The sequence below is a fragment of the Nipponia nippon genome, unplaced genomic scaffold (assembly GCF_047370975.1).
Source record: "Nipponia nippon isolate SJK-2023a ecotype South Korea unplaced genomic scaffold, ASM4737097v1 scaffold_2, whole genome shotgun sequence".
NCBI classification, from domain to species: Eukaryota; Metazoa; Chordata; class Aves; order Pelecaniformes; family Threskiornithidae; genus Nipponia; species Nipponia nippon.
In genome coordinates, this window is record NW_028262336.1 from 37,942,358 (window position 1) to 37,963,233 (window position 20,876).

Genomic DNA, 20,876 nt, shown 5'->3' on the forward strand with positions numbered 1-20,876 from the left:
GCTCTGTTTATTTGAGAGGAATGCGGTCACCTGGGCTTTCTGTACCCCGTACCTCATCATTGGTCAGGCAGGACACGTGTTACACAAGTCTGAGCAGAAAGAACAGCACAGTGATTTCACGGCAGCTGCACTGTGCCAAGGCACAAGTTTCTGAGAAGTATGGGAAGTGGTGTCATTTCTGCTAGTGCTCCACTGACTGCAGGAGATGTTCCCCCCCAAAAAAAAAGAATACCAGCTGAGGGACCCAAATTTGTCACTGGACCAGGAGATTCCAGTCATTTACGGCAAGACCAAAGATGTGCCCAGGAGCGGTCCCAGTTCAGAGACCTGCTGTGGTCTGTGGCTGCAAGCAGTGCCTGGAGAGGGGTTGGCGACAGCGGTGCCAGCGTCCGCGCTAGCTCTGCACAAAGGGAGCTGTAGGGTCTTTGCTCTCCGATCCAGCGACACACCACGTACCAGCCCTGCCCCGTAAGCTTCTGTGTACACTGGCGAGCTTTCACTCATTTCTTTTCCATCCTTCAAGCCATGAGCTGGAGAAGCCCTTTATAGTTTAGTGCCTTGCGAGTAAGTGTAGTTCCTCCATAGCAACACCTTGTGTTAGTGGCAGAACAGGACGGGAAATAAACTTCTGGGTTCCCCATTTATTCCGATTTCTTTTGTTCTGCCAGATTTGAAATCCTATAATTCCACTTCAGCCTTCCTTCATCTGCTTCCATTTCTACCCTGCAACACTTGTGTGGATCCCTTCTCCCTCCTCTATAAAGACGAATAATTCTTAAGAATATAGCGCAGGGACTGCAGAAGGGAAAATAAAATACGCAGAACAGTCCCCAACCCTTACTTGAGCACGAAATTTAATTTTTTCTAGAGAACATTTGTGAATTTTAGCTCAAAGCACCCACTTCACCATAGCCAAGAAATTGTGTCAGTAATAGGATCCCAAAGGTCACTGTTATTGTGGGAGTTTGGTTTTGGTTTGAGACAGATGCTTATCTCCTTACACTAGACTCTGGCAGTGTCCTTGTTGCCTCCATTACGGCTGACCTGTAAACCCCAGCGAGCCCTTGCAAGGTTGCTCAACGTTTACGTTTCAACATAGTTTCTTCATTTCCACTTCCCCCCCCCCCCTTTTTTTTTTTACTTAAGACTTGAACATAACATTTACACATTTCAGATCTGCTCGAGGCTTCCCTTGCCTGTGTGTTGCAACAGCAGCGCGTTGGCTGGAAGCACTCTGAAAGCTCCCATGCCTGCCACAGAGAAGTCTGGAAAGCTGAGGCGTAGGCAAAGTCTAGATTATACCTCCCTTCTGCCAAGTTTAGACTTTGGGGGATTATCTAGACAAAGCAGCATACTGACTCTTAAAAGAACCGTTTATTTTATGGCTTACTTTCTCTTTTCAATCCAAATATCAAGAGCAATGCTCAGGCTTCAACTCTGACTCTGAACTCTCTCCTTTTTCAGAAATGTCAGCACTTCAGGAGAACAGCTACCCGGACTCTAGATACTCCCCAGTCCAAATACTGGACAATATATGACTAAGCTCTGAAGCAGACCCAATCAAATACATCTCGCCCTATTTGCCTGAGGCCAAGCTCCCCAAGGAAAAATTATCTTTGGTGACCAGATCACCACTCCCTGAAGCGGTTACATCCTAAATCCTACAGACAGCACTGCATCAAGCCTTTCCTGGCCTGGCTGAACGTTGCTTGCTGCTGAACATTGCAAAATGGCTCTCCTGCCCTTCTCCCTTCGAGCGGACAGGATCCCAATACAGGCTACGTTTTCCTTGCATCCCTCTCCCTCCCTTGGCCTCGCAGAGGGCCTCCAAAGAGCAGTGGTAACTTCCCTGTGGAAAACAAAACCGTGGGCTTCTGCTCTCGGTTGTCTTCCTTCACAGAGCTTCATGTGACAGTTTCATTGCTTTCCTGGTAGCCCTGTACACAAAACCTACAATTTCTGCCATATCACATAAATCTTTTTACAATTTATATTCTTAGGAACATTAAATTTAAAGAAAATGATCAACAGCAGGTCTAATGATGTTGACAGCACTTTCATTCTAATTAATTGAATTCTAAATACAAAAAGGCTATTCCTGGCTCAGGGATCAGTATTGTAATTGCCTGTTTGATCGGCAGGTAAGGACCGGTACTGTGGTACAATGTAACGGGTCTTGCTTACCTAGCTCAAACTAAAGCACGGTGGATTTAGAGTGGTTCAAAAAGCAGCTTGTGCTGCACAAAGCAACTGGTATTTAAGAAACAGCGCACATTAGAGTGCTCCGAAGCACCTTTAGTACCAGCTGGGGGCCTGCAGCCACGAGAATGAACAAATTTGGTACTAACACGAGAAGCGGGAATTCCAATGTGCCCTTCAAACAGATGGTGGAAAGTGGCAGTAGTGTAAGACTGGCTTTAAAAAGTAAAATTAGAGCCTAGAGCAGCAGCAAGCAGCTGGAGCAGAGCTGACAGGATGACCAACTCAACAGCACGTCCTGCGTTTAAACAAACTCTATACTGCCAACTTCAGACTGATTACAATATAGCTACCTAGGTATACCTGGCATGCAGATGTTAAAGACTAACAATTAGTTATACAGTCACTTTAAACAACTCGCTCCTGTAAAACTCTGCACCACTATCTGAAGTGGCCTATTAATCTGATTAAACCTCTGAATTAAGTAAACTAGGATTGCATTAATTCGCTATAGACCAGTAAGAAGCTCAAATTGACGTAAATCCTCACCAAAATGTCTATAGCGTGACTGACTTTCAGGAAATCAACACTTCACTTTGTTTAAAATGAAGAATCCGCAGCCCAGCCAGCCTAATCGTATAAAAGCATTGGGAGTCCTAGTACTAGATAGTAGATGTGCAACATGTTTTATCCCCCCCTCCTTTTTTTTTTTTTTTTTACCTCCTTAAAAGGCCTTGCTGAAACACTCTCTACAAAGCTGCAATTTGAGTTACTTATTGCTGATAAAAGCAGGTGAGAGAGAGGAGATCAAACTTTGATACTACGGTGCTTGGCCCATCAGAATCACGATGTAGTGTATTTTAACCCCAGACATACTCTTCTTCCATACGAGAGAACCTCCCTGAGAGGTTCTTCAGAAAACGTCTGTCACAATAATGCTTCCCGTTTACTTTAAAGGAATTATGGCAGCTTTACTCTTATGGCAGAGCTGCGCTCCTCATTTCTCATAGCACATCGGGTCACCTTAGCACATTTTGTGATCACTGCACCTTGTAGCAAAGCTGTTGCAATTGACCAGATAAGTTCATGCAACAGGTCGCAGAAATAGAGCTTACGCCTCTCCTTAAGGAATAAGGGAATTGATATAAAAAGACTTAACAACTGTAAATCGGTAATTAGAAATTTCAGAGTGATATGAAAGATCAGGGAACCTATTGTGGCATTGTTTTTTAAAGAGTATTTTAACATTTTAAACCTCTTAGTATTGTTTAGGACAAGCAGAGTCCCACAGAGTGGCTTACTCTATTTCAGCTGCTTTATGTCCGAGACGGCTGAAAACAATGCAAGCGTCTACGTATTCCCAGAGCATTTACCTTTGCCTTACCTTTGTGTTTGTTAACCTTTCACTGCAAACTGGTCCCTGCAATCTGACAGAAACCTGACAGTCATCATTCTTCCTCCTGCCGCATACGTAATTTTTTTTAAGGTATAGTTTAGTTGGAAAGATTCGACTATTAATGTACTACCCCCTTTCTTACCCTAGATCATGCTTCCTGCTGAAGTTCCGGGCTATTGTCTTCCATGTTCATTGACCTCAAAACAGTCAAAGAAATTTAAAAGAACATATAGACTGTCACGTAATAGTTTACTTAAAACATTAGGGTTCATGCCTATCAAACGGGATGATAGAGCTGTATTTTATTGTTGTCATAATGAAGTTGTACAGCTTCATCAGATGGATCTGATTCTCATCAAAGCACTGCAAGTGTGTTACAGAACGTTCAACAGACTTCACGTTCTTGTCAGAGAAACGGGCAGGGCAACTCTTCCTTTCTATCTATTGATCTTAATCACCCAGATTAACTTTAAGCGCCATTAGAAGCAATTTCAAATGATTCTAACATATACTAAACTGGATTTTCCTGGACTTGGGCAAAGCTGCAGCATGTTACTCGATTCAACACGAAGCATTGTCCAGGATCTCCAAGACATAAACAGCTTCAACCCCTCCAAATCTGACATTCCCAATAAACGAGACAAATTAATTCACTGAGCAGATCTTTTCTGGAAGTGGAACAAATCTCTCCTAACAATAGGGAAAGTTAAGGACATTAGAGGACAAGAAGATGAAAAAAAGTAGCTTCCATTCATGTTGCTGTAGTCTGGAAGAATTCCTTTTACCACAAGAGCAAATGAGTTTCTAAAAAGTAGGTAGCTCTAAAAAAGATTCAAGCCAGTGACTAACTGCTTGTTCTAACTACACTCACTATTTGGTTTAGGAAAATTAATCCATACAAGGTGATCTTCCAACATTTGCTTCTGAAAGACAGTGAAAATGAAACCGCTATGGACTCAGGCCCTCTATCACATATAGGAGGCTGCTGGAACCTACTCTATTCAGCTGAACTAATACCAAATAGAAGTAGCCATAAAGAATAAATACATTCCAGAACAACTGTTCTTTGTTTTATTGAATGGTTGAAGCAGGACTATAATCCAGGTATATTTAAATCAAGTGTTGGTCCACTCTTATCATCAAAAAGAATTGATTTAGTTTTTTTTATAACAACATCAACACAAATGGAAGGAATATGAAGCATCATAATAGGAACTTTCAACTGTACATGACGTTAGACCATGTTCGGACTGGTGCTACTTCAGTATTTATAGACCCCCACTGTACAGACCAGCCACACGGGTGTTATTTACCTCCAAATCATTAAAGTTCCAGGCAAAGGATCCTTCTGTCCACAGCTCGCATCCTAGCCATCAACATGAGATCAAAATGCCATTTGTGCCACTAGAATCGTAGTCTTGTAGAAATATTTCTATATTTAGTATTTTACTAAAGAATAACTACTACCCTCTCTGAAGTTACATATAGCCATTATAAATATTTACATCAAACATTTACAACTGGGTCATAATATACAACACAACAATTTAGCTATAGTTTCTAATCTTCCAGTGTAAAAGTTTCAAACAACATGCTGCGATCATAATTTCAATTTATCTGTTTTGCACACAGTCACAGGCAGTACAAGGCATTTCAAAAAACTCATGTTACATGATAGAAAAAACGGAATGATGTTACTTTAATAACAATCAGTTTGGGGATTGTTCTTTTTTTTTTTTTTTTAAAAAAACAAGCAGATTTCCATTTCTAACTCCCATCTGGTGCTACTACTAACATTTAAAATAGGCTTGAGAGGGGGAAGAAAAAGAACAAACTTAGAAATAAATACACCTTTAAAAAAATTCCACAATTAACCGTGTCAGAATATTTGTTTTCCACACAGTTTAAAGGAGACCTTACTCTTCATCATTTCCTTGTGCTGAAATACAGTGTAGTTCAATCCATTCTTATCTTCTGATTTGTCATCCTATAAATAATGCTGTCATACCCAGGATCCATGTTCCAGAGGTTGTAGGAGATAACTATCACAGCTAAAGCAAGACCTATCATCATCCACAGAATAATGTTGAAGATTACAGAGTAGTTGTAGTTATATGGATAGGCGAGGTTATATGGATTTTCTGTTTCGCTCTGTAATAAAGAAAATAAGTTTATTACTTTAAAGTTAGCTTGCATACAAAACACATTCCGACTACATCGAAAATCTGAGCAATCTGAATAGGATAGATGCATTTTCATCCAGACAATTCTGATGCTAGGGCGCAAAATGCAAAGTTATGTGATTGACATCAATGGAATCCAAAGGAATGGGCTGACAGGAGCCTCATTAAATTCAATGAGGACGAACGCAAAGCCCCGCACCTGGGCCAGAATAACCCCACGTGACAGCACAGGCTGGGGACTGACCGGCTGGGCAGTAGCTCTGCAGAGAGGGACCTGGAGGTCCTGGTGGACAAGGCGAACAGCAGTCAGCAGTGTGCCCCTGCAGTGACAAAGGGCAACTGCATCCTGGGCTCCATCTGGAGTGTAGGCAGCAAGTCAAGAAAACAATTTTTCCACCACCCGTGAGGCAGGGCTTGCATGCACTACTGTACTTGGGAGAAAACGGCAGAAATGCAAATTCTAACAAGACATGGGGGAAAAAGTTTTCACAGTGAAAGTGGTTAAGACTGTAGAACAAGCTGTCCAGAGAGGCTCTGGGACTTCCAGCCACGGACTTTTCAAGAACTGGGCTGGACAAGGACCTGAGCAGCCTAATCTAAGTCCTAAATTAATCCTGCTTTGAACAGTAGGTTGGACTAGATGACCTCCAGAGGCCCTCTTCAACCTAAATTACTATATGATTAAGTGAAGATCAAGACAGGTAAGCTGACCTCTTTGCACCCATGCCTAAATCACAGTCAGTATTCTAGTCCTTAAAAAAAAAGTTATGCTCAAGTGATGCAGTTTGGATCACTTCTAAATAAATGATATACAGAAAAATGTGCATCTACTACCTGTGAAGACTGGAGAATGGAACGAGTCTTCCTCGTGAAGGGAGAATTAAATGTCTTTACAGCCACCACTTCTACTACTGCATTCCCACTATACAGATTAAACATCTCATCTGCAAACTGGAAAAGCAAAAGTGATTTAATTTAAAACCTACACTGTAGCCAGGAATCAAGGAGAGTTTTGCTAGCAAGATGTACTAAACTGTAAGATGTCAGCTTCAGGAATAAGAAGCTTATGGAAAGTTGTAAAAATTTACAGTATTTTAGAATTCCACTAAGAAAGTGCCAACTTTCACCTGGTTTACAACATCTCTTTAAAACCTCTTAACCACTGCTCAGCAGACTGTACCTTATGACTGCTTTCTGGGCTGAAACATGTTCTTTCATCCCTTTTACAAAAGGCCCATGACCATATAGTTTCCCAATTGTATGTCTGTCACTTTCAACAAAATATTTAGGTTCTCAACCTTCCACTGGGGAATTATGAACATGAATGTTTCAATCTGGTCCAAAGACTGCATGTCTAGTATTTAAATATATTTGCTGTAAATAAATATATATATTTATTTTCATATTTATTTATTTTACATATTTGCTGTATACAAATATATAAGTGCAAAGAGGCCGAAGAGTAACGTTTACAGAAAGTAATTTGGCTTAGCAAATTCATGCTTTTACACTTTTCCATCTTGCTTTTGAAACTGTCAAAAGTGACTGGTCTTAAAGATTTTATCTAATGATTACATAAGAGCTGCTAAAGAATTACTTTCTTGTGCACATTGATAGATAAACAGCACTTATTTTAGAGGCCTGGAAATTTAGATTTATATAGCTTTGTAGGCAAGGGGAAGCTTAACCACTGTACCCTGTGGTAAAGATATTTCCACATTTCTGAGAGCAGTTTTTGTGAGACATACTGGTGGTTTTAAATGCAAGATATTTATTTAGGAAAAACAAATCTATCAAGTCATGTTGATATATGGTTTCAATATATTCCTACTCCTTTATGGAAAATAACTAACACATTGGAGAATCATGTCAACACTTTCCAGAGTGACAAATTGTAACATTCAATTTTATAACTGAACAACTGCATTTTAAAAACCAAACAACAACAAAAACAAGCATCAGTCAAGCCATCACTAATGAAGTGACAATTCAAAGCAGAAGACAGTCAATAAACTAACTCCCTTGTAGCTAACACAAAAAATTAGTTCCTTTGTATTCCTGTGAGTTTTGCTCATTAGGTAGAAAGCATACCTTTTGCAAAGAGTCTACAAGAATTTGAGAAGCATCCTTGAACTGCTGAGAGTCTTCCCCATATCGTTTTCCAACCTCTTCCAAACCAGCCAGTTCCAGAGAATACAGGTCTGGAGAGTGATCTTTGGCTAAGTGCTTGTGTCGAGACAGCTTTGGCACACCATTGAGGGCAGAAAGAAATTAATTCACACACAGGTTACTTTAAAAACACATTTCACAAAATCAGTTTGCTGGGACTAATCCAGCCTCACTTTCCACAGTCATATTCCATATTGATTAGGAAGCAAAATTTCTTGCCAACTTAACTAGAAGATGTCCACAATTGTTTCTTTTCTTATTCTACAGAAGAAAGCAGGTGATCATCACGTAGCATCTATCCCTAGCATGAGGTTACATACACGTAATATAGAGCTCTACTAAAAAGAAACATTATACTTATTCACATCAGAATCCTTGTCCTGTAATTGCCATAAAAATAACACTCGGAGAAAAAAAAAATACATAACTACAATACTTGGATACTGCTATTCCCTCCACTGAAGCTGGCCCTTGCAAAACTGAGTAGGTACCTTGCTGTTGCCCATGTACAAAAGTAGCTTACTTAAGGAGTATCATCCCATTGTCATAAAATCCAACCAATATAATCCAAATTATCTCAAAGGAGATTAGTGATATTCTTGCACTTCAACACGTGTGAAACTGCAGCACTGACATTTGCCTGCACAAGAGAACAGCCTCTGAAAGCAAGGAATTTTATCTGTTCCTATCTTCCCATCTACTTTAACTACAGCATTTCTAGCCTGCAAGAAAAAAACAAGTTGTTCTACCTCATTTCCTCAAGAGCCCCATTTCTGTCCACCAGTCCTTCACCTAATGTGAACTTCCAAGTTTTTCATGACTGTTTCTTTCACTTTAAGTAGCTGAGGGCTGCAGCTTAAAGGACAAAAAAAAAAAAAAAAAAACCCAACCCCCAAAACAAGCCCTAAACCAGAGCAAGAAGACAGTAGCTTCTTAGTAAGATCATAAGAAGCTTTTTGCTTAAAAAGATGAGAATTAAAAGCTCACCCCTCTATTGGAACACTTCTACCACCACCACTACTCACACTACAAAAGTCACTCCAGTCTTCTCAGATAAAATGTTATGGTGATATTTTAAAGTAAAATGGCAGACAGGGCAAAGAACGTGTTCTTAACTACCATTATACTTCTCAAGTAAGAAAACAAGGAAAGCCCCAGCAAATTCTTCATTGCGTACTTCCTGTGTCTTTGGGTATGGAGAAATAGCAGCTCAGAATTCCCCCTGTTCTCACCAAACACAATACAAAAGAAACTACAGATGATTAAGGTTCTCATTTTCTTCCGTCAGTGGCAAGGCTGATACAAATAGCTTGAGAATGCATTGTTTGAACTGATGCACCCAACCGATGACACACATGAATATCTATCACTGGTGGCCAAGTATCCTGGCTACGGCTTCTCTACCTTTAAATGAGATCTCTGAAGTTTGTGACATAAGATGGGGAAAGTGTTTCAAAAAAAAAAAAAAAAAAAAAAAAAAAAAAAATCTTACCAGGCTTGCAATATCATGTAGGACTTGTAGTTCTGACAGAAAAAGCAAGTCAACCTGGGGGAAGAGGCAGGAAGAGAGAGACAGGTATTTCCTTTGACAAAACCAAAGTTAAGGAAGCTTCATTTTGTTGCAAGTCTCAGTATTTTATTACAGGTTATGTCTGTTACAGCATCAGAACATGCTAGAAGGAAATTACTATTTCAATAAAAGTTACTTAAAAAAAATAACTTAACACTTACTTCTTAGAATTCAGTTAGAAAAAATTAGAGTAGGCTCCCCTAGGGAAAAGCAAGGGGCGGAGGGAAGGGAAAAGCACAAGCTAACTAAGAATATTAGAAAAAATGGTAAAATTTCCAGCTGATTAAAGTTTTGTACCTCATTGTTTCTGCTCAGGGAGTTGAGAGGAAGGGAGCCGAGAATGGAGTTGTCCTGGAATAAGCGGTTTCGCAGTTGGCGCAGTGTGACAGAAAGATCTTCGAATACAGAGTTTGCCTTGCCCACCATGTACACTCTCTGCAGGAACAGCCATTGTTTAGTAACAACTGAGGTTAGTTTTTAGTTTTTCCAGTCACACATTAATAATCGATCACACTTGCAATGTCTCTCCAATGCAAAACATTTCATATAATCAATTGGTTTTGCTCCAGCCACACGAGTGGAAAGAGGTTTACTATTTAGAACATCTGGAATCAGAAGTGAAGCAATACTCACTTCCTCACTGGGAGCCAGCTGCAAGACCACAGGAGTTTCCTCAGAAAACAAAGTATGAATAGCATTCGCAACACTGTCAAGACTGAAAGGAACAGCCTGGAAGACAAAGTCTAGTTAGATTTTTGGGTAAAACAGGGCCTAACAATATAAAAGTAGATAATTTGCTTAACTACGGAAGTCTGGAAAAATAGGACAACCTCTTTTTGAGCAAAAAGTATGAATATTTCCAAAGTGATAATAACAAATAATAGGAGTCAATGTGCAAAACAGAACATCAACTGTGTATCTATGAACAGACAATTTATTTGTATATATGGTGGACACAATATATTTTCAAGAACTCCAGGGGGCCATGACTGTGTAATTAAGAGGCTTACTTAAGCTAAGAGTATAGCCTTGTTTATCAGTAAAGCAAGACGAACAAATATAGAAGCAATACAAAAGGGGAAACCAATCTTAGTGCAAATGGAAAGTTATGAACCACAGAAAACTAATGAATGAAAATATACCAGTAGAAAGATCAACTGCTGAAACACCAAAGAGGAGAAACATATAAAAAATTACTAAGAATAAGAGAAATCCTAGCACAGTATAGTGCCTTTACTGGCAAGCTAATAAAACTGTTAGTTTTTCTAAACACACACTTCTGGGTTTCATCTAAAAAGAAGCAGAACGGCATGGCACATTTCCATTCACTAGTTACAGAGCATAAAAGTATTTTTTCTAATAAATTTTACTAAGTCTCTAAGCTAGGATAATTTGTACCCAGCGGTCCCGAACATGGACTCAGTGATGATCATTTGAAACTACTGTTGAATATCAGGGGACCAGTACTTTGCCAACATACATTTGTGACAGCTCATTTGAAGCCATGGCAGCAGTTAACTGAAACAATAAAAGCTTAGGAATATTAATTCCTATTAATGGAAAATAAAGAAACTATGCATTATGTACACATCAGAGCTTTATCAAAGTTACAAGTGCAAATATGACTGACAACTTCAAGCATATTTAAGGTTTCTGCAAGTTAGCAAGGCCTACACAGTCAGGCGTAGACAATCCTAAATCAGTTTTGGTCCAGATACCATTTCAGCAATGCCAGCATGTAACTGTGCCTGAACTAGTGAGCTGTGCTTGAAAGCTGATGTGAAAGCAGATCTGCGTTAAGCTGAATTTGACCAGAGTTCAATGTAAAGTCACATAACATTCCAATTAAATGTTGATATTTTAAAACACATTAAAAGACTACCTGATAGCTGTAAAAGTAATTTCATAGCGAAATCATCACCTCATCTTGGGGTGTGCAATAGAGCGTCAATATTAAACAAAACATTATTCAACCCTGTTACTGATGATTCCACGGTTTGACTGAAATAATAAAATGATAAATAATAATTCTTAATAGGAGCACAGCAGTTGCAGAGCTAAAATACATGGTAAACCGATGCAAAACAAAGTTTTCCAAGATGGGCAGAAGCAGAATGAACTAACTAGAAATAACCTGAAAAACAAGTTATTTGAAAAGGGTTTGTGGGTTCATGCTGGAAAAACAACAGCTCAGCATGAAGAACTGGTCCAATACTGCAGCAAAATGGATGAAAGCAGACAACGTATTTATAAAGGAGGAATAGACACTGTACAGTTATCAATATTTTGTAAGTTACTGTGCTCCTGTTAAGAGGTGCGTGGACAAAATCATAGGACAGAGGAAGAGGCAATGGACATAAATTTAAAACCAGGAAATTCTATCTGAACACAAGAACAGAGTTTTTTTACTGTAAGGGTGGTCAAATACTGGCACAGGTTGCCCAGAGAGGCTGTGGAATCTCCATCTGTGGAGATATTCAAAACTCAGAGTCCTGGACAGCCTGCTCTATCAGGGGCTTGGACTAGATGATTTCCTGGGGTCCCTTCCAGCCTAAACAATTCTGTGAGGCTGTGACAAGTGTGAGAAAAGAGTCTCAGCAGACAGACAGTGACAGGTAAATGTAATGTCGTTTGTTGTTTTCTTTTTGATACAGTATAATCGAATGGTGTCTCAAAGTGCTGTATTTCACAGTCAAGTACTTGAGGAAAACTCAAGGACTGTTTAGAGGGCAATACAGTACCTCAAAGAATCAACATTATATAAAATGCTACCACACACACTCAGCTGAAGAAAAAAGTTAATAAGACTATGAATCAACAAGTTAACATGGGAAGCAGTGGATTCTCTGCCTCTTGGTACAAACATATTAAAACTAGATGCCTTTCAAGGAGAACATGCTTTGGTCAAACAAGTTACTGAACTCAACACAGGAGGCCCTGGGTGATCTTAAAGGCCTCTCACCTTGTACAGGAGTCTGGATTATTTAGCTATACAGCCTCATCCATCATTCCAGGGGATATGTGAACTTCAAGTGAAGTAAGAAATAAGTGAATGTCAAGGACTACAGTAGAGAGTCATGTGCTTCTCATGAGATCACAAGAGTCACAGAAATCACGCGACAGTTCCAAACGCGGATACTCACATTCTCAATAGGGTAAGAAATCCCTTTCACAGGCAACGCCAGCTTGTCTACTCCCTTCACCGTTACCAGCACAGTAGCTCGTGGTCTGTGAAACAGATCACCCACTGCAAGCCCAGGCCAGGAAAGGTCCTATTACGAAATAGTAAAAAAACCTTGTATTTCATAGGGAGAAAGAGAGGAGCCCTCCCCCACCACCACAGCAAAATAACTTACTATCTTGTTAATATCTCTGTGCAGGACAGCCTACTGGAAATTTCATGAGGAAGTAAGTTAATACTAGAATGCTTTAATCTTGAATAATGCTGTCTCAAGTTAACCAGGAAGAAACTGTTAGTTTAAAAGCTGCCAGCAACTGCATAGCGTGGTCTACACTGAGAAAGCATTATACATGTTGGATATATCAAGAGTTATCTCCCATAATTAAATTAGAAATATCATAGTCTGCATTTAATAAGTGAAGGCTGAATTTAAAAAAAAAAACAACAAAAACAACAAACAAAAAACCCCCAAAAAACCCAAAAACCACACCAAACCCTTTTGCAAAACACCACAGAAACAGGTTTAGGCACAATAAAACACTAACATTTTGATATTTTCAGTACCAGAAAGAAATGGGGAGGAAAAAAAGGGAGGGTAGTATCAACAAACCAACAGCCTACTAATTGAAAACTTGCATATTTGCATATAAACATAAAAACATTCCTTAGTAGCTTACTACAGTTATGTATCGGTAAGGGCACAGTGAAGGCTACCTGGCTGGTTTATTCAGGCACAAAATACAGATTCATCTATTTGGAATGTATTCAAACAGATTTCTCCATTTGTATAAAAGACATAACTGCTTGTTTAAGTTTTATGAAACCAATTTATTTGGATTTTAGAATTAAATGTTATTGACATTATGACCTCTATCACCTCAAAGAAACAAAAGAAAAACCTTCTAAAGCATCGTCAGGGACAAAAAAGGGGTTCGGTTTTGTCTTGCCTTAACAAGGGAGGAATACTGAATGACTGTTTTTGAGAATCCCCAATGTAATGCAGTAAGAATTCTAAATTCTCTACAGTGCACCTACTGCACTGTCAGTTTATGTTCCTAGACTGCAGCCTTGATGTAAACTGCAAAATGAGTGTTTGGGCCCTGCAATATTCTCCATACCAGGGTTGGAAGCTGCCTACACGCTGATTTCTGCCTTGGTGACAATGCTGATAACTTCCAGTTTCAGGGCTTAACTGAATAGAGTAATTTAAACACTTCCTTCCCTGCCTGCTTCTAGGATTTGAAATAACACTAATAGAGAACTATTTCTAAAGGATGCTACAGACACATCACAGCAAATGAATTCCAAACTTTGGTAAAGGCACAGAGCAAGTACTGAAACACATTTTTTTCCATGATAACTATCTTATACCTCCAGATGACCAGTATGCCACAAGTCAAGTGTTCAAAATGGGCCAAAACCCACTGTTTTGCTGGGCGTCTTTACATGCAATGTACACAATACCATCTGGTGTATTGTTTTTTCTTGATAAAATAATCAAAATATACTTCTTAGGAATACTACTCATAAGAATTTCTGTTACTAGTTTAATGACAAAAAAAAACCCCGCATAATTAATTGACAGCAAGGTATTTTCAGACAAATTCTGGAACACAGGCTAAACTGAGCTGCATTCAAACCAGACTTATCAGACCTCTTGCTTAGCTACAGTATGGAAGAAATGGGAACCGGCCTCCCTCACCAGCACTTTGAGAATATCCCACCTTGTAGCTTTGGGTATCTGGCTGCACACGGACACTGCGAGAGACACCTTGCTATTAAGCTTTCCCGTACTGCTTCAACAGCCACTAATCCCTGCTGAAGCCCTGCAAAAAATTCAGTAGGCAAGATGGAATCAATGCAAGGGCTCCTACTCACGTGCCCCACATCACTAAAGCTGTTCAAAAACCTAATTCGGGAAACACTACCACAAATTAGGTTTTCAAGTCTTTGGATTACTTCCTAACTACTGGGTTTATTTTTCTTATTAACTATGTTCACCAGACAAGCTTGCTGACCTGACAAAATGCCTGCCTAGCCAAGCCATTTCTCACAGTCTTCAGAGTATCCAAGAGCAGAGTCCTACAGATATAGCTCATAGGCAAGAAATGACAGTGGTTTCCACAGATCCTCAGTATGTGACTATGGATGGGGGGGATACAGCATGTAGTTGGGTCTCAGAGGAACTGAAGAACATCACAGTAAAGACTCCACAGGCTTGCTTCCTTCTGTAGCTGATGATTCAAATTAGCCGGCTGGTACAGCCTTTTGCTGCTCATATGACTGATATAGCTCTATGCTTGGAAACCATGCTTTGACAAGTCATGCGTTCCTCCAGACAAATAGGATGATATTTTACATATTCCAACACATGACAGGAAGATTTGCGTCTTTAAGTGAGTGGGTCTGTAGTTTGAAAGGCATTTCAAAATCAAGACCTGAAACATACCTCTTCAACAGAAAAGCCCATGGATAATGCAGCTACATCTGGGATCCGCTCACCAGGAATGGGCCAACTTCCGTCTCGAAAAACAACTGACTGAGGTGATCGTAAGACGCTAAATTCATCACCGTATACACCTGAAAACAAACAAAAAAGGCTGTCAGAGTTTTCACAATCTTTCCCTTACATCATAGAAAAGAGCGTATTAGAGCTTAGTAAGATTCCTTATTCCTCCCTCTTATACCTATCAATTTATGTAATGCAGGTAATGAGAACTGATTGTTTTAATGCTCTGGAATACAAAATAAGGTTTCTATAGAGCGATGACTAAGGATGGACAAATCCACATTAACAAAAGCAGGACAACTATTCAAGCCACAGCACAGTACACTTCTGCCTGCTCACTAGCAGGCTGTGAGCGGTGTTACAGTTCAGACCTGGTAAAGCTAACTCTCAGTAGAGCCGGGCAGACTCCAAAATCCTGTTAGCTCACAAGCAGCTATGCACCAACACAGCTCTGTTTGCTTCCAGGACTGCTTGGCATAACACTTCTTTTCATGCAGACAACAGCCTGAGCCACTGAACCCAGAGCCAGAAGGATCAGCAGAGTCAGTGCTGGCTTAAACAGAGCACTGCCAGGAACAATCTGGCTTCTGCAGAACAGCTCCGGTGTCTCTGCTCTGCCTTCTCAACCACGTGACGTTGTGAGACATTTTTCTTCCTCAGATACGGTACTGGACCTAAGCTGATTGTGTGAAGCCACAATCTGTAATACTTCTCATGCTGGGTTTTCACTTATTTGTGATCCCCCCTTCCCTCTTTTCCCCATTACCTTGAATAGCAAAGTTGACTAGAAGCATTATTTCTAATCTGTATTATGATGACAGTATTTATTGTGTAATAAAGTCAGAGAGGACTCCATGAAATAAGAGATGGGCTTATTTCAGTCTAGTTTCCTATTTTAAAGTCACTTAAGCATAACTGCAATACTGTGTACATAAACATTTATCTAAATAAGTTCTAAAACATATTTGGTGTATATAAGCAGTAACATGCACAATGCAAAACTTCAGACATATGCCCCCCAATGAGCAATCTGTGTATGTTTCTACCAGAAAACTAACCTAAGACTGGAGAAAATCAAGTAGGAGAACAATAAATATTCACAGACCATCTAAGTTTAAGTTCTAATTATGTAATCAGTCTGACTACATACTCCAAAATTACATAAGATAACCTTCTAAAAAAGAAAAAAAAAATAGAAGTATTTGCTCATATGATCACTGAAAATTAGTTACCAATCCAAGCAGCTACATAAAATAGTTTTCCAGGGCATCTGCAAATTTAAAGCCTTTTTACAAAAATAATGCAATAGCAAACTGATGTGTTGTGCAGTTATAATCTTCCCTAATGTTAATTTAGCCAATCTGACCTTGAAGATGCTGTTTTAAAGCCTGGATCGTGATCATGCATACAAATGTTGACAGTAAATCTGAGCTGTATTATGATAAACATTCTAAAGGAACAAAGTACTACGACGCAGGGTGGGGAAGGGTGGCAAAAGGAAGGAAACAGGCCAAACCAACAGATGCATGTGGAGCACATTCAGGTGCTTTTTGTTTTAAATTGATATGTGTTCACTGGATGGCCTGCTATCAATTTTAATGGTGTATCAACCCATATTTGGAAGAACAGAAATGCTTCCAGACCAATTTGCTTAGGAAGGACTTTACAAAATTGCTACAAACGCTTTTGCTCAGTCTGTAGGATTTCACACATTGCTTTAATTTTCCACAAGGCTATAAGACAGTCGGACGCGTTATTTAGGACAAGTTGGCTTACTTGGGGCAAGGTTGGTTAGGTGGATAAAATTAGAGCATTGCCCTTTTTAACTAAGTTTGCCTTGCTAGGGTTGTTCAAGGTCTCAATGAGCAAAACCGAATTTGAACTCGGGAGCACAAGCCTCACACCTGCCGTAATTGCTTGACCATGATACCCCACGGGGCCCTGTATTCAGTCAGCCCTCGAGAGCAAATTCTGAGACGCAACTCACCCAGCGTACTGTTACCCACCCACCTACAGGAAACTTAACCAAACTCCTACCTTACCAAAGTCGCGCCTCGTTTGTGAGCCTGGGCTGAAGCACTAAGGTATACCGAGCCAAAACCAGTTGCGGGGCCTGGAGGCCTTAACCGCAGCTCACACGCCTGACTCACAACGAATGACAGAAAGCCTCCCGCCATCATAAAAGCTCGGTAAAACGTGAAAATTCGTACAAGGTAACGCAGCTGGCGGGGGGCACACGCGCACCCCCCCCACCCACCCCCGCAACGTCCCTCCGCAGCGGCTACGCGGCCCTGCCCGCCCCGCCCCGCTCCGCTCCGCGCGGCAGCTGGCCAGGCCCGCGCTCCCCCACGACTGGCTCGACCCGGCTCGCTCACCGGCCAGACAAGCCGATGTCAGCAGCACCGCCACCTCCAGGGCCCAGGGAGCCCCGCCGCGCCGCCCCATGCCCGCCGCGCTGCGGGCCGCCGCACTGCCAGACGCCGCCGGGAAGACGCCGGGCCGCACCGTCCGACGGAGACCGACGAGCGCCACCGCCCACTAGGGAGCGCTGACGGACAACCGCCGCGGCCAATCGGCAGGTGAGATTCAGGGCTGTTGGGCGGGACTCTGCAGGAGTGACGGACGGAACTGACCATTCGCCAGTGAAGCCCACCCCCACCGGTCACGGGGCTGACGGTCAGCTGAGACGCTCTCCCGCCCGGGGGGCGGAGTCTTAGCTTGAGTGGCGTTTCAACTTGGCCAATCAGATCCTGAGAGATCTCTGCACCATTTTCCTCCCCTCCCCGTAAATTCAGAGGGGAGCGGTGAGGAGGCGGAGCCTCGTCGGAATGAGTTGACGGCTGATTCGGCCAATCGGAGGGCGAGGGATCGGGGCCTTGCCCCTCCCACCGCTCCTCACTACGACCGCCGTGGCGCTCGACGGCGCCGGGGTTGGATCGGGCAAGCCTTGGCGCGGGGGGAGGGAAGGAGCTATGATTGACAGTTAAATGCACCATTCAGAGAGCAAGGGCGCCTGCTCCACCCTTTTCGCACCTGTGTCGCGTCGGGGCGTCTGGCGATGAGGCCTTGGCCGTGAGGCCTCGGCTATCGCCCTCAGCGCCAGTGCTGGGTGTCCTAGTTCTTCCCCTGTACCCCTCTGGCAGTGTGCCTGGTGTACCTGAGGAGGCACAGAGGGGAGGACGAGGTTTTCTTTTTTGTTTCTGTCCTCAGTGGGCTTTGAAATAATTAAGTTTGTCTGTTTGTGCCTGTCACCTGCCTCAGCACTTCACCCCTGAAAGGCAAGCAAAGGAGCTGAATCCGTAAGTTGGGCACCTCCATATAGTTTGTGGTTTGGATACTTATGAGGGAAGCTGCCTTCAAGATCTCAATTGGGTCCGTTAAGCTGGTGAGGGTTATTAAGCTGGTGAAGGAGAGGGGCCAAGATGAAGCGTTTGTCTGGAAGCTTCCTGCCCGCTTCCCTGAAGGTTTGCTGTTGAGAACAGTTACGGTAATGTATGCACTTGCTGCCCCAGCCGTGCTCATCTCGCTTCAGCTGTTCTTGCTTGTACGAGAACCAGGCAGCTGGGTGCGTGCTCTTCAGTGTATGTCTAGTATTCCAGTAACAGGCCGTGAACAATCAAGTTGCGAGTGTTTCTTGGGGTCTTTGTACACTATTAGGCTCAGGTATGAGACTCTGCAAGTTGGGGCAGAGAAAACTGGGTTTTGAGGGTGAATTGTTGTGTAGTATAGCAGGTTAAGACCTCCGTTTCATTGTGGAGATAACCCTGTAAGTAAGACTGCCTTATTTCTCTCCTGGATTCCTCAGAAAGCGATGTGTGTATGTTCACAGGAAATCCAGCAGTGCTGGGGAGTATTTTATCTGCTTTGCTGGAACGCAGCAACTGTGTCACATCCACATGGTGAGACTGTCTTTATGTGCTGAACATGCCAGAGAGTACTGGCCATACAGCTATCTGACCAGAGCTATTCTGCTATGTATTTAGAAATTCCAGCCAACTATAGAGATGATGATACTTTGAAAATCTGCCTGAGCAACATTTCTGTACAAAAAAAGGGGCTGCGTCTAGGAGAATCAGTGAATGAGTTGGGGAATGGCAGGTAGTAAAACGGAAGTGTGTGTACAACAGTTGAACAGTATTTAAGAGAATAAAGTTATATCCCTGCATCTGCCACATGATAGTGTATGACAATGGGCAAATCACTTAAACACAGCTTTTCATAGGTGGCAATAATAGTCTCTTCCTTGTCTGTGAGATGATTTGCATAAATGGAGAGGAGCTACTGCTCCACTATTGTCAGGTGGAAACTATGCTTTGAATATGAAAAGCATGCCAAATGTGTAGCGTACTCTCAAATTCAGCAGCTGGGCAAGTTATGAGCACTTCAAATTAATACTCACTTATTCTTTACTCTGTATTGTGCATCGCAAAACCAGCACCACATAACAGCTTTTGTAAAATAAATGCAAATAAATGTTTGTGAGATTACCTGGATACTGTAGCAAAGAGTATGATCAAAATATTTGTTTCCTTATGGGCTCTTCTGCCTTCGGAACAGGATTAGAAGAGCATAGAGGAGACAAGGCCTGGATCACCGAACAACAAAGATATTGAATGATTGCTTTTTCAAGGAGCCCAGCCTGTTTTGTGCACTGAGCAAGGCAGGTTGATATTAAAAAAATGCTATCTTGTAAGCTGACAATGATATTGCAATGGGTTCTGGATTAAGGTTATGTGGGTTACTTTATTTTTGGCATTTACTGGCTCTTGGGTGCTCTTCTTTGCAAGTGTAGTGTGCTCTTATTTACTGTGTATATTTTAGCATCATTTCACAAAGTTTTACCTATCTGGGAAAATATGGTTCCTGCACCAAGATGCTTGTAGTCTGAAGTAGGTGATCATAGGACATCAAATATGGGTATACACTGGGTTGCCTTGTCACAGTAGCAGCTGTAGAGCTGCATTGTCCCCCTTACTCCCTCCCGCCCCCATCAGATTGGGTCTACACCCAAAATGTTCATAGAAATAAGGCAAGAAGGGTGGCTCAAGGCAGTAAGTTTGTGAAACTACCAGAGGGCATTAGGTGGATGTGATGGTGTTTTAGATGGGAATGTAGCGGAAAGTGCAGAACAGGGAAAGGAGCGTGTGAAGCAAGAAGTTCCTCCCTTCATCTAAATCAAGGATTTCTTTCAAATACGATGTGTAAAAGAAGGGGGCAGGGGAATAAGACTGTTTTAAAGAAGTTGTTTCTCTTGCGTCTGTTACTATCTCTGTGTTTCTTATCTATGCATGTTAGCAATCATTTCAAATTTTGTTATGATTATCTTGACGCTGTTTTCCATAAAGCATTCACTCTGGAAGTCATGCTACAACCAAAGAGTGTCATCTTATTTTTTCATATTTGCAGAAGGAATTGTATTTTTGAGACTTTAGGGTTCACATTCCCCTTGTTTTCTGAGCTCCTGGTGCTAGCAATACTATAATTTAATTCTATAAATAGAAGAGAATTCAAAGTTCTGCATTTGGATATTCCTATATTCCTTCTCTGCTACTTGAATTGCTTTTCTTCTTGAAATCTCAATAGAAACATGGTTTGTGAAGAATTCTCTCTTCTATCTTATGTTTTCCTGTTCTCATCTTGGTTTCTTCTTTGGGAAAATAATAAATAGA

The 20,876-nt window shown here is 41.4% G+C and overlaps 1 protein-coding gene across 2 annotated transcripts; it reads right to left on the bottom strand.

Moving 5' to 3' along the window:
- Positions 1–4,639: 4,639 nt before the first annotated feature.
- On the bottom strand, positions 4,640–17,769 carry ATP6AP2 (ATPase H+ transporting accessory protein 2). Of its 2 annotated transcripts, XM_087758450.1 has the most exons (9): positions 17,583–17,764; positions 15,148–15,278; positions 12,661–12,789; positions 10,151–10,246; positions 9,815–9,952; positions 9,440–9,493; positions 7,870–8,019; positions 6,613–6,729; positions 4,640–5,746 (listed from the first exon to the last, which is right to left on the bottom strand). In XM_087758450.1, exons 1-9 carry the CDS (start codon positions 17,650–17,652, stop codon positions 5,552–5,554), a joined length of 1,080 nt encoding a protein of 359 aa, XP_087614576.1. In that variant the 5' UTR covers positions 17,653–17,764; the 3' UTR covers positions 4,640–5,551. The 2 variants fall into 2 exon arrangements, with proteins under 2 accessions (XP_087614576.1, XP_087614577.1); XM_087758451.1 differs by lacking the exon at positions 6,613–6,729 and having other exon boundaries at positions 17,583–17,769.
- Between the last annotated feature and the right edge of the window lie 3,107 nt (positions 17,770–20,876).